This window comes from Pleurodeles waltl, chromosome 10 (genome assembly GCF_031143425.1).
Source record: "Pleurodeles waltl isolate 20211129_DDA chromosome 10, aPleWal1.hap1.20221129, whole genome shotgun sequence".
In the NCBI taxonomy this organism is placed as follows: Eukaryota; Metazoa; Chordata; class Amphibia; order Caudata; family Salamandridae; genus Pleurodeles; species Pleurodeles waltl.
In genome coordinates, this window is record NC_090449.1 from 154,096,155 (window position 1) to 154,111,710 (window position 15,556).

The 15,556-nt window shown below is 44.1% G+C and overlaps 1 protein-coding gene across 3 annotated transcripts in view; it reads left to right on the forward strand.

Annotated features, from left to right (window-relative positions):
- Positions 1 to 15,556, forward strand: part of DRC3 (dynein regulatory complex subunit 3) — a 160,115-nt gene that overhangs the window by 29,538 nt on the left and 115,021 nt on the right. For all 3 annotated transcript variants that reach the window (XM_069210086.1, XM_069210088.1, XM_069210087.1), the window contains one exon: positions 1,231 to 1,413. In XM_069210086.1, coding sequence (XP_069066187.1) covers positions 1,254 to 1,413 — 160 coding nt within the window. In that variant the 5' untranslated portion in view covers positions 1,231 to 1,253. The remainder of the gene's footprint in view (positions 1 to 1,230; positions 1,414 to 15,556) is intronic.

The window sequence follows — 15,556 nt, forward strand, 5'->3', positions numbered from 1 at the left end:
AGAAACTCCAATTCTGGTGTACATGTCCCTGTGGCCTTCAATTGCAGCTGGAACAAATGAATTTTCACACCACCTTGGTGAGGGAGTAATATAGGGCTTTGAACATGCCAAGAACCAACCCAAGAAGAATGGGATCCACACAGGGAAACCACCTAGAAGACAGATAAGAACACAGTTCACAGCAAACGCAAAGGGAGAAGGAGTAATGATAGACCTGTGCCTCATATTCCTGATGCCATTGCAAGATGATGGTCGTTCACAAATTACCTGTCTGAGCACTCCTACGTTATGGCTGACTATGACTCTAGCTGTTAACCTGTTGGGGGCTCAGATGTGGTTGGAGACGCATGTGTTCTATTAGTGCTTAATTTATGGTATTAGTAGCTGATCTAGAAGCCCGAGTGGACTAGAGGGGCTTAGACTGGAATTGGCTTGTAAGAGCTCTGCCAACTTTGGGTCTCTGATTCCAGCCCAGTTAATATCCTTTCATTTTGTTTTCAGTTTTTGATGATTTGTTTGTATGGTGTGAGGGACTGAAATGTGGGAGTTATTTTTCTGCTCTTAGGTACAAGGTGAGCTGGGAAGACATTTTAAGAACTAGCAGGGCTGAAGAGAAGCATATTTCCATGTAAATGTTGGAAGAGTCATATGTCAAGAAGAAAAGCCACATACTTATGGTTGCATAAAAATTGAATTTGCATTTTTTTTCTCCTAAATTGAAGGGGATCAGCCAGAGGTCTTCAGTTTGTGATCTTCTCATTTTAGGAGCTACCTCTAAAAATGCTTGCAAAGTAGCCAGGGCGAGTGCGAATGTCCCAAACTCTAACAGAATTTACTGCCTGCCATATGTCTGTTTGATGCAGGTCCACCAGGGCTTCTCTACCAATCTCTGCCCTACAGCAATACCTCTTCCTTTCCCCCTTTTTACTCAATTTTAGTTAATTTACCATTTATTTCTAAAGAAAAATATATCTTCTAGGGTTGTTGCTACACTACATTAAGTAAGATCAAATCTGTGCTTCTGAACATGTTCTTTGAAGGACACCTTATGTTTATCTTTAGGTATACTTATCATTGATTACAGCAAAAGCTGAAACTCATGTCGCAATCTGAAGACAGTAAGTGAGGATTTCACGTTTTTACATCTTGTCACCCAAAGGCAGATTTTTAAAAAAAGTTAACAACAGCCATAAACAGGGAATTTGTGATATTGTGTTCTTCTTACTTAAGGAGCGGTTGCCGTCTAAGAAAAAATGAGCCACTTGTACGACACGGTTGAGCCGAATGTTATCAATGATGCCATGCTGGCGAATGCTGTGGAGGAGCAAGGACCTCAGGAGGAAGCGGGAAGATTTGCCAAAATGGAAGGAATAGAATTCAACGATGTCACTAAATTGCAACTTGACTTCAAAAGTGAGTGTTTGAGGAGGGTTTAATGTCAAGATGGTGGCTATTAATCTTACCACTCCAAAGGTGGTCTCCTTATGCAGTGATTTTGTTTTCCAGATGCAATCAATGGCTATTACTGTTTAAAACTGCATTCCTCTTAAAATGCACCTCATCCCACTCTAAACAAATGGGAACTCCAGCACCATAGTCGATGACACAAAATATTGCTCTAAAGCCAAAGAGCTAAGGAAGTAAGAGGGTCAAATACTTGTATGTTGTTCTATCAAACATCATTGTCCCATACCCTGTGCGTTCTCTTAAATCTCATTACACAATTTTGTCAGTGAAGGCGCACTTAACCTAAGCTATAGTCATAACTTTAATGGATTTTAAGAGTGCATGTGTTCTGTATTTTTATTTTACTTTACTACAAGTTCCTGTCTTTTAGGGCCGTTCATGTGTTGTTGGTGCACACCAAAGATGCCTGTGTGTAAGCCAATTGGATCTGTCTGGTGTCTGCCTCCAGGGTACAGGCACCGGCTACAGTAGAAATCTGCACCATACTTAGCTTGCATTTTTTGGTCACAAGTTGCTGGCAAACCTCCCTGGTGCAGGACCCATAATACCAAGAACCACAGTGCTTATGTATTTATAAAATCGACTTGTGGGCCACAACAGTATTTGAAATTAGATTATTTAGAACGGATGGTAAGGTTTCAACGTTAGTGGATAATCCTCCATAAGGATTTATGGCACTTTCGTATTGGTGGATCAGTTTTGCCTATCCAGTTTCATTTTCCATTTTCACCAAGGGAACAAACATGTATCCTCTGTATCGTTACTAATGTCTATGTATTTCCTCTTGCATTTTAAGTAGTATTCTGGTGTGCTTACACATGAATCATGTTTTATTTTTATTCAGCTTCTATTAATTTTCATCTATAACATATCATATTTTTTGTGCTGGATGTGAAAGATCATGCAACTGGTCTAAATACAATAGGTTTTTGGTGCTCTGAATGGGCTTGTCAGTTTCTAGCCTGTCACGGTTTGCTTGTAGTTAGCTTGCTTACTAGAGTTCACCCCCAGTGGGACATGCCCCAAGTAACAGCCCCTTGTCTGTTCTGTTGTCCATTCTCTTCAAAGGCTGTCTTCACTTGATGATCCATGTCATGACTAGATTGCTACAACCCTCGCAAAGGCTGCTGCCATCTTTTAGTCGGCCATGTATAGATCAGCAGACTTTAGGAAACCCCCTCACCGTAGACTGTGATTGGTGTTAGCTGGAGTGTGCTGACTGAGGCTAGGTGTGTTTACTGAGTGAGCCTTGTCCAAGAGAACTCCAGGGCCGACTATTAGTTAGGGGCCCCCATACAGGATGTGTGTATATTTAGAGAGGTTTGAAAAAGAGAAATGGTAATCGGGAACACCGAATGGGCAGTCAAAGAACCACCCAAGGTATATGCAGATGAAAATCCTCCCTGCACAACACGCATCAAGATGCAATCAAGCTGACTTTAGTAATATGATGCTCCAAGTCAGCATTCTGTTACAAGTAGCCTTGCCAGTTGGTAAAGTCCTTTAATAAGTCTTCAGTAATACACCACCAACAATGCAGCCTGCAAGTCCAGCTCCCTGCCTCCAACTGCCTTTACGTAGAACATTCCTACCATAGAGATATTGGACATTCCTGGCATGAGCTGCAGACATACATTTAAAGGGACTATGCAATAGGCAATTACAACACATTACCCCTTACACAACAGTGCTAAGAATAACAAGAGAGCAAATCTAACATTTTTCATGTCTATGAAGGTAAGCTACTAAGGAATTAATAAAAAGAGCTAATGCCTATAAACGGAATGACAATACATTATTTCATAACAAAATCGTTGAAACGGATAGGAGCCCTCCAAGGTCTTGCAGCTGGAGAGGCCGAGTAACCACTCCCCACAATATTCTTCAGGGAAGAGTCATTAGGAAAGTTTGCCTCTGTAACAGTCGATAGCTTGTCACAGGGTTACTTCACTAACCTGGACATACTCCATCTGCAACCTGAATGGACTGTTACACCCCCCCCTTAATAGAGGTAATGACAAAAGGGTCCATGTACTCAGTTACCACCTTCCTCTCCCATCTGGGTTTCTTTACAAGAACTTGATCCCCCACATTCCACTTACTGCACTTTCCTGAATTCTTTTAATTGTATCTGCATTTGTACTACTACTGGTAAAATCTGATTCTGGCACCAATCTCTCCTTGTCCAGATTGGCAGTACGTTTAAAGGGCAACCATATTAGATTTAACTTGGAAGTGGCAGCACTGCACCTCAAAAACTCAAAAGGCGACTTTTGCATCACACAATCAGGAGTGGTACAACGTGCTCACCACATGTCTCGGAGCACCCCTTTAAGTGGGACCCTGCTCTCCACAAAGTCACAGATCGTCACTGAATACCTTAAGCACATTTTAAGTCCAAGTGAGACACGATAATCCACAATGATTGCAGAAATCCAATTTGTAACTGCAGAAATTTTTTTTCTAAGCGTCCCACAATGCGCCTAGGATCTCATGGTAATTGGTGGTATGACTGGTCCCCAGTCCAGCTTCACTCGTCGCCAATGTTACAACAAGCAGCCTTGCCAGTTGGTAAACAGTGCATACAGTGCATGGTTTACCTACACCTCCCATAGTTCTACAAATTCCCCCAAACCCTCATTAGAATCTGAAATGAGGGTTCTTGATGAGAACCTTCAAGGAACAGGAAATGGAGATTTGTGTGGGTGTCTCAATGATGGTTTCATGAACATCTTTTTGTAGTCACTTACTCCATCATTATCTTGCGGATGAATACCATTTAGAACCACAAACTTAATTAGCTCTCTTCCATATTCGAACACTATTGTGTTTTATCTAACTCATTCCCTTGGGGATATGAGTGATATATTGGTTATGTGAAATCTTTGACTGGTAGGCTGGAAAAGAAACTTTGTAAACAGTTGATATAACAAGCGGCTTATCTTTTTGCTTTTATGCCAATTGCTGCTTGCCTTTGAATCAAAATATTCTTGCTTTTATTGAAAAAAATAGTTCTTGATGAAATATTAAAAGCAAATGTTTTTACTTATTACGAGCAAGTAGGTCTTGCCTTTATTCAGACTCGTTTGTTTGTCTTCTTTTATTCACACACACAATGTTTAATTTCTTATCCAAAACAAAAAGGTGTTTTTGCTTTTTTTCAAGTAACTGGTCACTGCTTTATACTGCGCAAACACTGAAGGGCACAGAACGTTTAAAAACATTTAGGGGGTCATTACGACCCTGGCGGCCGGCGGAACACTGACGGTAACACCGCCAACAGGCTTGCGGTGTTCCGCCAGTGTATTATGACCATGGCGCATTAGCCACGGCCATACCGCCGGCCCTTCCACTATACCGCCAGGCGGTCATAATCCCCAACCGCCAGCCTGTCCATGGCGGTAAACACCTCGTGGACAGGAGCATCTATTTCACACTTAAAATGAGTTCAAAAGTTGTAGGTGCAGGAACAGTAATGACTCTCGCACTGATCATTTGTTTTGTTCTTATGCTCCCAAGCAAAATGTTTCCCTCACATTTTGTTTGCAGTGTAATTGCACCTCATGTTGTAATGCCATCATTTTGGGAATATTAAAAGAAGAAGACAGAACAAGCGGAACACAAAATTCCTGAACTTACACAATATTATGACCAATAAAATGAAAAATTTGTTCGGACCTACCCACGTCCCGACTCTCTCGGGGAACATATCAAAAGGGCTGAAACTGTACTTCTTTGCTTACTATGTGCAATGGATTCTGTGGAATATGAGCGCAGACTGTACTGCCTGTGTTCCAGTGGGTTCTTTTTCCAGTGGGTCCTGTATTCCCCTACAGCAGCCTAGTCAGCAGAATGTTCTTTAGAGCTTGTCTTCCCATAGCTGCTCTCAAATATGCCTGGAAACTAGTGGCTTCATGTGATTTGACGAGACCATTTGCCCCTGAGACGTTTTTAATGTTGTTAATATCCTTTTCCCTTGATATATGGTTGCCCTGTTCTTTTAGAGTCCTTTTTAGGTACTGTGCTGCTACAACTGGGTCATTTAAGCATTCTTTGTTCAAGTTCAGTTTGACAATTGTGCTGACAAGATACCTTGACCAGTTGCTATTATGGTCCTGGAATGTTGCACGCAATACACCTTTCATTGAATCAGAGTCGCTCTGGCCACTTGATGGTAATATTTAATTAAATCCTTTTTACACTTGATGTTCATTTTGACTAGTCCAAACTCTAATCGAATCAGTGTGCACTTGGTAGCTTTGGGGAGACTGCATATTTTCCTGTACGCAGCTATATGGCAGCGCTCTAGTGTCTCTGTAAGTATGCCAGGGAATGCAAGATGTCCTTATCTTATAATGGGTAGAAGTTTGACGAGCATTACGATTCAGATCCCCTCAACCATAGGACACTATAGGTTGCAAAAAAGTTTGGTTAAAGCAAACACGGTTTTGGCTGGTTTATCTTCCACAGCCTTAGCATGCAAATAGAATTTGCCAGAGTTCGACACCCAGATGTCTAAATAGTTGTATTTGCATGTCATGCTTAAGCTTAGGGGGCACAACTGCCACGTCAGCTGATGTTTCTTGGTTCTTTGACCAAAAAACAAAACTTTAGTTTGCAGCATTTACAAGCAGGAAGTTCTTTGTATTGTATTCCCAGGGCCCTCTTCATAACAATTTGACTTTGATTCAGTAGCACTATATCATCCGCATTCTGAATGATAGGTAATTTAATGTGGTCTAGCTTTGGTGGTAAAATATTTTCTTTCACCAATTGTGCACCTAAATCAGCTGTATATAGATTGAACAAGGTGGGCTCGATGACACATCCCTCCTTCAGACCTTTTTTTGTGTATACTTTTGAGGTGTCATGGGTTTGAGTTATCTATTTGGGCCCCGGGGCTCCATCCTTTCGGATTGACTTCAGGATGTTTACTGTTCCCCTTTCAGTGACTACGATTGGGTTCTCCTCAAGACCTTCTACTGTGTTCATCAGTATATGTGTCATGGAAGCCCCAGTTTTTGTAGGATCAACATAGAGGTTTGATACATGCTCAACCCATTTTTCGGCTGGGTCAACATTCAAGTTGTCTGTTGGTTTACTTGCCAAACTGTTGACATAGCCACAAAATTTCTTGGACTTACTTGGAGCCAACAACGAGAATATATGTTTCCACTCCTCTAGGTGTTTTTGCTTAAGTGCCCAAACTAACTTTTTATGTTTTTTCCTTGTGTCTTTTAGTACGTTTTCAGTCTTTGGGCCCCTCCCTCTTCTGTGTTGTAACTCTGCGAGGCTCCAATCTTTTACTCTCCTTAATCTCTTTGTTTTCAAGATGGAGAAAGGGTCTTCCTCTTGAGATCGCATGTGATTGAGTTTTTGGCTTGTTTGGTACTAGGGGTGCATGTAGCTCCGTTATTATAACCCCCAGTGCTTCACAACTTGGCATGATTTGTGCCCCAAAGCTTGTGGGGTAAAAGTAGATTCCATCTTAAGTATTGGGCTTTGGAAACGGGACCCCATTTGATTATTTTTACTAGAAGTCCAGCATTGGAGGGTAGCGGTAGGCCAGCCGGCATGCAGCTCCTATGGATCATTGAGCTCATGTTGGTCAAAATGGATAGAGGATGGTGATCACTTTCAGTTCTGGTCTGAACTTGGTACCTCTCACATTTGCTCAACAACATCTTACTTAAGAAGATGTAATCCAGTGTAGATATATCTTTAAAGGTGGGTCTAGGTTTGTCTTCCAGTGCATCCCTGCATTCTCAAATGCAAGCCTCTAATATTTTGAAAGGGCGGACTTTGTGGGTTCTGCCGGGTCAGCACATGTTTTGTGTGTCAAAGTCACCAGCCACTACATATTTGTGTTGTGGATGTTCATACAGTAGGTTTGTTATCTGATCAGTGTAAAGTAAATTTTTTATCTGATCAGTGATGTTATTTACGATCTCACTTTTCACCTCTCTACGAGGGTTGATGTACAAATTCTCCACCATTATAGTAGTTGTTTTTCCATCCATTACCACAACTTTAATTTTGAGGACCTAGATGTCGCCACTGGCATTCCCCAGTTACTTCACTTTTACCTGCAGATCCAATTTCATATTGATGGAGAGACTGCCCATTGACTTCCCAGACAAATTTTCTTCCTGGGATGCTGTGCGGATTAAATGGTACCCAGGTATAGGAGTGGGGGTAGTAGTCCATGTTTCTAGTAGGCAAAGGACATCACCTGTTTGCAGGTATTCCACGGTATTTTTATTGCCTAACAAAGAGTTTAATCCTGCCACATCCCAGCTAATTATTTTTATAGTAATTCTGAGCTCTGTGATCTTCTTATCCCCGCGATGTTGGTCCATTCTGTCAGCATGGATTCTCTATGACTAATCCAAGAATAGTTTTTAAATTTTACTGACTTGAGGTGCACCGACCTGAGATAAGAGAACAAAGGCATGTTATTTAAAAGATGTAGGATGTTAGTCCTGTTTATAGAATCCCAGGGGCCCCTCGATTTGAATTCTGGGGTAAAATCAGAGGAGCCAGTGTTGGTCCCAGCAAATGTACATCTTTAACTTTGTCAGCATTGGGACCGAGGTGGAGGAGGCTGGCCTCTTCTGGTCTGTTGACCACAGACCACGAATGGTGTGGGCTTAATTCCAAATGCTTCTCCACTGTCCTGGTTGAATTCCTCCATGCATGCCGCCTTGATGTTCTGGTGCTACCTCCCTGACTGTAGATGGTTGTTGCTTGTTTACCTGATGTTTCTCATGCTGCTCATAGGGTGTCTCATTATCGAGAGGTCTTGATCCCTGATTCAGCTCCACCCTATTACCCCATTGTTTGTCAATTTGGGGTGCCGGCTCCAACGTCTTGGTAATTTTTGATTGTGCTTCGTTAACGCAAGGTTTACCCTGCTGTTTATGAGGCCCTTCAGTGTGGGAAGGACTTAGTTGCACCAAGGTATAGCCTCTGTTGTTAGTCCACAGTCTGTAAGTCTTTGGCTGGACGTTAAGCCCCATGTGGTATGTAGTTTGAGTACAGTTCTCCTGTTTTTTGTCAAACCTCTTAGGACTGGGTCAGAGCAGTCCTTAATGGTGCAAAGGTGCTACCTAAGGTATGTACTTTTTGATTGTCCTGAAGAGTCTGTTTGGATGGTTTATTTGTTGTAAGCTTTGGATGGAAGATCAGATAAGTCTCCAGAACCTTCACCTTATTGTCATTGTCCTGCCCCCTCCCAAACCATAAAGTGTCTGAGGCTTGTATAGCATTCTGCATGTTATGAATGCCTTTTTTTCAATTTGTTGTTTTCCAAAGATTTGCTTAGTATTTTATTTTGCTGTTGAGAGAGAGAGGCATTTAGGTACTTTCCATCAGTGGGAGCGGGCTGTGTTTGTGGCTTCTGGTACATTCTCCCTTGGGTGATTACTTAGCGATGGTGCATCATCTATGTTCTCAGTGGCAGCTACTTATTATGCACGTGCTCCTCATTTTGCAGCCGCCTGATTCTCTCAAAGCTTAATTGTGTGGACGACATTGTGTGTCCCTGCAATGTCTTCTCACTGAGCCCGCGTCGTGTTCCATTGCTTTCTGACCCTTGAGTTACAGAAGATGTTTGTGGGTCTGTGTCCGGAGCGGCTGAATTCTCGGGGGGGGGGCTTTTATTTTCTCCTTTATGTCAGCATCCTCCACATCCTCCTTCTACACCTGCTCTACTCAGGTAGCATTTTTGTCCACCTTGTGCTTTGCCCAATTGAGAGTTTTTAAAGTGATTTACCAGGGTAGATAATAATTCTGGCAATGTAGTTAACTTGTCAGTTATGGCATTGCCTACCGCAGCATCACCATCTTCACCCTTGTGGTCCTTTACCTGATTAAGCGTACCCAGCTTCTTATCAAGGATCAACATGCTATGGGCAAGCATTTGTACAAGTTCCATTTGGATTTCAAGCCTGTGAGACTGCCAGGTATGGGCCTTCACCGCAACAAGAAGAGAGAAGTAAATGGTGTTTATGATGGTATCAGAGACATCATCGCCATCGCTAATTAGGATGAGATAAGAGGGATAGTCCTCTATGGGGTTACACCCAAAACCACCCTTGGCTCAGCCTCTGTTGTGCAAGTGAAGTGTTCCAGTCCAGTTCAATGCGATGTAGATTTTTGTTTGGAATTATAAGAGATCATCGCACCCCCCAGGGTTTTTCCAGGGGAGTGGAACAGTCCCGGTTTGGCCTCTCGGTTTCCATACAGTATGTATTGTTGACATCACAGTGTTTGGCTGAGCAATGACTCATTGCCTCTAAAACAGATTCTTTCCTAGTTGGTGACTTTTTGGTGACAGCCCCGTCAGGGCCATCAATAACTTATAGTATTTTTAATGGCTACGGGGCCATGTTCATTGGCCGGCTTTCTCTTTGAATGTTCAATGCCTGTGTTGCCCTCACCAGCTTGGGGCAGTCCTTTAAAAGGTGTGCTACAACTCAGGGTCACGTTGTCCATAGTTGACTCTGTGTACTGTTTGCCGCTTCAGCTCGCCATTCACACTTTCCATTGCTATGATCCTCAAGCCTGCTTTTCTCTGTTTTCTTCTTGCCTGGGTGTTAAGCCTACACATCTTAAACTCTCTATGGAAAAAGCTTTCAGCTGGAGCAAAAAACTAAGGGCCACTGATGTGTCTTGCGAGTCCGGATTAAGTTTTTTTCTTTTGACCCATCAAGCATGCCAGCCAGTTCTCCAGTGACTTGACTGACATGGGTGTCATCCAATCCAAGGGTGCAACTAGATCACATTGACTGAAGATGAAGGTAGTAGGCGTGGGGGGAGGGAGCTCACCCTAGTCGCAAGCCGCATCAGAACCTATTCGGGCCACTTCCACAACCCAGGGCTCAACCACACAACAAGTCCTACTTTACTGCTACCAACTCCCTGGACTTCTGCCTTGTGCGGTCTACCTCCTGGGCCTCCCAAGAGTCTCCCAAGGGCACTTGCAGCTGTGTCTCACCTGCTGCTGACACTGGAAACCATGTGCTATCTATGAGCTGGGAGATGTCTGGCAAGTCCTTTATGCTGGCAGTTTTTTTTTTAATCTAACAGTTTGTTGCCGGCTTGTTGCGGGCTTATTACAGGGGTAAATTATCACAGGCTTGTCACGCTAGTCCTTAAACCAATGTACAGGAAGGCGGGGGAGAGGGCAGCGTGTGGCAGCAATGGGCCATAGCAGCAAGACAGGGCTATGGCAGCAGGACATGGCTACAGAAGCAGCAACACCACCAGGGAGAGCACCAGAGAAAGGCCAGAGGTGCCAAGAAACTACATAAACCACGGCTCCCCCTGCAATGCACTGTGCCTTGCCTCGACCCTTGGATTACACCGCTGCAGCGCTGCCAAGTCACCACCACACCCTGTACCTGGCAGTGATGTTGGAACACCAAAGATCACCGGCCTGCCCGCTCTGCCCACCTCTGCTGAAGAGTCCAGAGGGGCCAGCAAAGACCAACAACAGGCGGAAGGCGAGCAGCGGTAAGTGTGATCGGCCCCCGCAACAGCTGACTGTCCCAAGGCTTCGGCTCTGCCAGCTGTGGCGTACGGTATACGACATGCTGTGTGCAGTGTGCGGCTCCTGCTCCACCAACAGCCCTCGTAATGTCAAGAGTCACTCGAACTCATCAAAACTGTGACCTCCTTGATTCCGTCTTCTCGTCTCAATCCTCATCAGTATGAAGTTCATAGGCGTCTTATTGCCTCTTTGTTCCTGGACTAGGAGCATTACATAAACATGTCACTGGGCACACATGCAAATATGCTCATGGGCCACCGCCATTTGGACTTATTGGTACTATCTTTCCACAAGTAAGGCAAGGAAAATGTCATTTTTGCACTGTAGATATTAGTGCGGTGCAATATTCTACTAGTATGTTCCATATAATCCACAATTCTTGATGTAAGATTGTATGAGCACAGTACAGTCTATGTAATCTGACCCTGGACGTTCAACTGTTTACCAAGCAGTTCTTTGATGACCACCAGCTCTCTCTCTCTTTCAGGTGGATTCCAAAGGGACTCCTGGGTTCCCGACACCAAAGGTGCCATAGATAATTTTTCACCAGCAGAGGAGTGCATGATGTTTAATGTTGTGTGAGTTCTGTGAAAAACAATGGATCTTCATCCATTGCTTATCCTCTCTGAGTACATATCAAAGGGTCTAAACAGTCTGACTTCTGTAAGAGTGTAAGAACTCACATAGGCTACAAAATTTCAAGCTTTGTTCCAAAACAATGTGATGTGCAATGGTTTACTGTTAAGGATAAACACGTTCTGCTGTGTAGCATGTGAATTAGACACTGGAATCTGAACAGTGCTCCATAGAATCTTCTCTTACAACATTCTTATTCATAATCTAACCCTGCAAGTTCAACGTTTCACCCAGCAATTCTTTTGTGATCACCCCCTCTCTCCCACCTTGCTTGTGAAGGGGGTTCAGATGTACTATGGTGAGGATGCCACAGAAAAGGTTCAACCAGCAGACAAGAGTATGCTATTTAATGTTCTGTTCTTTTTATGAAAACCAAATTGGATGTGAACTTTAAATAGGTCAGTAGATTTTGGGAAAAAACATCCATCAAGAAAGAGATTGCAAAGAGCAATACCTATAATTTCAGTGAGGAGTTTTGAAAGCAGTGTGTATAAATTTGAGATTGCTTCAGAGCGCTAATGTTAATGGCCTCTCTAAAGCTCCAGAACACCCCACTCAAGTGACTGTACACCCAGCACATCAAAGTATCTGTGACTTAATAAAAAGAGACCATTGCCAGGTTGAGTTCACCCATTCGAAATAAAACGTCCTTGAGGATTTTCATGAAAACCTCAGCCCTTCCTGTGGGATTCTACCATGGCCCAAAAATCCCATTGCAACTTCCAGGTGAATGATTGGCTTATCCACTTAGCATCACATCTGAGTAGAAGGCTCTTTGGGGCTTCCTTTTGATCTGCCTGTCATTTACTGTAAGAACATGTTTTCCCTTCAGTTATATAAGTCGAAGTTGGTTTGCACACAGTGTCTACAATTCATGCTAGCATTGCTGAGCTCTGATATGGATAGTGTTTGTCTGCCAGTGATGTATGAGAAGTTAAATGCACATCTTTCACTTCTTCTGCGGAGTCCATCAGAGTCTTCCAAAGTTTTGCTTCTGTCCAACGGGGTCATGGCTGGTTGCACAGTAGGAGTGCAGTAAACATGCCTACATCTTTAGTCCCAGATAAACCACTTCCTCTATCATTGGGTTACAGTATTTCATATATATGCAAGTTTACCTGAAGTGGCACACATGTAGTCGATGACAATGAACTTATTATACAGCCAGACAATGGGGGTCATTCTGACCTTGGCGGTCTTTTCGCAAGACCGCCGAGTTACCGCCGCGGTGAAGACCGCCGACCGCGGCGGTATGCCGCTGTGCGCATTCTGACCGCTGGGAGCGTTCCGCCGGAAAACCACCAGCAGCCACACTGGCGGTCGGCGGGAAAGTGGAGACTGGTCAACCTCCACCGCCACGCCAGCAGAACACCGCCCACAGAATTACGACCCACATTTCTGTGTGGCGGTCTTCTGTTGGCGGTCTTCTGTTGGCGGTCACCTCCCCATGGCTCCTGTCACCTCCCGGAGGACCAACGCACAAGGTAAGTTGATCGTCCGTGAGGGGAGGGGGTGGGGAGGTGTTGTGTGATGTGTGCATGCATGGGGGTGTGCGTGTGAGTGTGTAGAGGGGGTGTGTGAGTGCGTGCATGCGGGCAGGGAGTGCTGCTGTGCCTATGGGCAATGTGTGTAGTTCGGCGGGTGCGCATGTCGGCATGTATGTGTGCGGGTATGTGTCCCCGTTGTGTATGTGTGTGTGTATGTCGGGGTGGGGGTGGGGGTGGGGAGGGGGTTCGTACCACCTCTGGGGGGTGGCAGGGGGGTGGAGGGTGTGGGGGGAGGACTCGGGGGGGCAGTGGGGGGTGGGGGAGACCCCTATCAGTGCCAGGGAAGGAATTCCCTGGCCCCGATAGTGCCTACCGCCATGGTTCGCATGGCGGTTCCCGAACGCCAGAAACCGCGGCGGTAAGCAGGGTCATGATACCGTTGGCGGTCTTGGGTCGACCGCCGGACCGGAGTGCGCAGACTCCAGCCCGTCGGTCATGACCGCCGTGGCTGTCGGAGTGGGGAAGTGGCGGTCGGTCGCGGCGGTGACCGCCGCGGTCAGAATGCCATTTTTAATACCGCCGGTCTGTTCGCGGTCCGACCGCCGCCTCTCCGCCGACCGCCAAGGTCAGAATGAGGGCCAATGTGTTGAAGAACTATACACTCAGCAAATGTCAGGACATCCACTAAATTCGACCACCATTGCTACGTTCATGGACCCTGGAAGTGTGCTCTGCTACTTGTGAGGAGCAACAGGTGGATAGAACATCCATCGACTGAGAAGCTAGAAACTGCACAATCAATGTCAAACTTGGTCATTTTCTTTGTGGCTAACTGATACCATGTGCAGGAAAAAAAGGTGTGGCTAAAACATATGCAATGTCCTTCCCAAGATGGCGATCTGTCCAGGGATTACTGTGAGTGTTTCTCAGTCCAAGATTAAGTTGACTCTTATCTTATGATGTCATTTCCTTTTTTAACCAAATCTAAAGGAGACATTAATGAAAGACGGATGCATAGTAAAGCATTTGTTCCTTTATTTTTCATCATCTTCTTACTATTTTCTCCCCTGATTTTCTTTCCTCCTTGCAGCCAGAACTCCCTTTGGCTCTTCTTTGGGATGTCCTGGCTTGGCTCATTCCTCTGCCCTCGTGTCATGAAGGATTTGGTGTCCTGCTTGTCTACTTCTGTATTAATCTTGATCTTCAATCAAGAGCTATAAAGATTGTCATGGAAGCTTTTTGCCCTTGAGACGTTTTCTTCCTAGGTGGGACCCTCTTAAGGAGACACTTGAACACATTTCTCACTTAATATTAAGTGCAGAGAAGCTACTGGGAGGAGTCACCCTTTCCACTGGTAACCAGAAAGGAAACTTGGCAATATCTTCACAGCATCCATACCTTTTCATACAGTTCTGAGGGTTTCGAGCACCAATTTCAGTGACAGGAGATTGGTTATGACATGGCATGTTGGTAAGAACAGCAAAATCTCCAAGCAGTAGCCTTCTGGATTCTGCCAGCACCTCTAGTGTTGATTATAGATGTCAACCTGAAGGATGTGGCAGCATTGAGCAACATGAGTAGTTGGCAATTTACTTTTCTCACTTCTTTTAATGGAGGAAGTTACAAGAAATTTTGAGATATTGTCTGGCCTTCATTATCTTTCTGGAGGAGAACACAGTTTTATTCTACCAACAAAATTATAGCAAAAATGTAGATTAAGGACAGGTGCTGATCAGGTGTCGGGGCATGGCAGAAAGATGAGTGGATCTGTTGTGGTGCCTTGACAGAAGTGATAGTGCAAATTGGCATGAGATCTGGTCGTTAGCTGGCTGTACTCTCTCCAGTTCACATGCTAGGCATGAAGAATGTCAGGGAAGCCACCCTCCATCATCACTTGAGTTCACCTGTCATTTATTAGGGTGGGCCCAAGGAGTACTTTACAAGATCCCCATTCTAACGTGATCTTTTTGGCTTTGTTATTCCACTTCCAAGAAAGGCACATTTCTGCTCACGATCTGCTCCAGTACTCCAAGTATACATTGGAGAAACATGTACATTAATTTAGCACAAAAGTAATTTTAGACATTGTCGCAGCCTTAAGTGTGGAACCAACAGGCCTTCTGTTTTTACAGAGAGTTTCAGTTTTCTTGTATGCCACCTGGAGATGACTTAAAGTAAATGAAATAAGGCAACAACCAAGATCTTTAAGAATAATTTGCTGGATAAGGCACTATTGCAAAAAAAAAAAAAAAACAATACCTTTTCCAAAATGGCCATCTTAATGTTGTTAATTTTACATATACCAGTAAGTGGATGTATTTGATTTACTTACAATAATTGTTGATTATTTTCAGAAAGACATAAGGTGTGAAAATATCCAGGTTTGCCGGTAAATGTATTTCAAGATATTGAC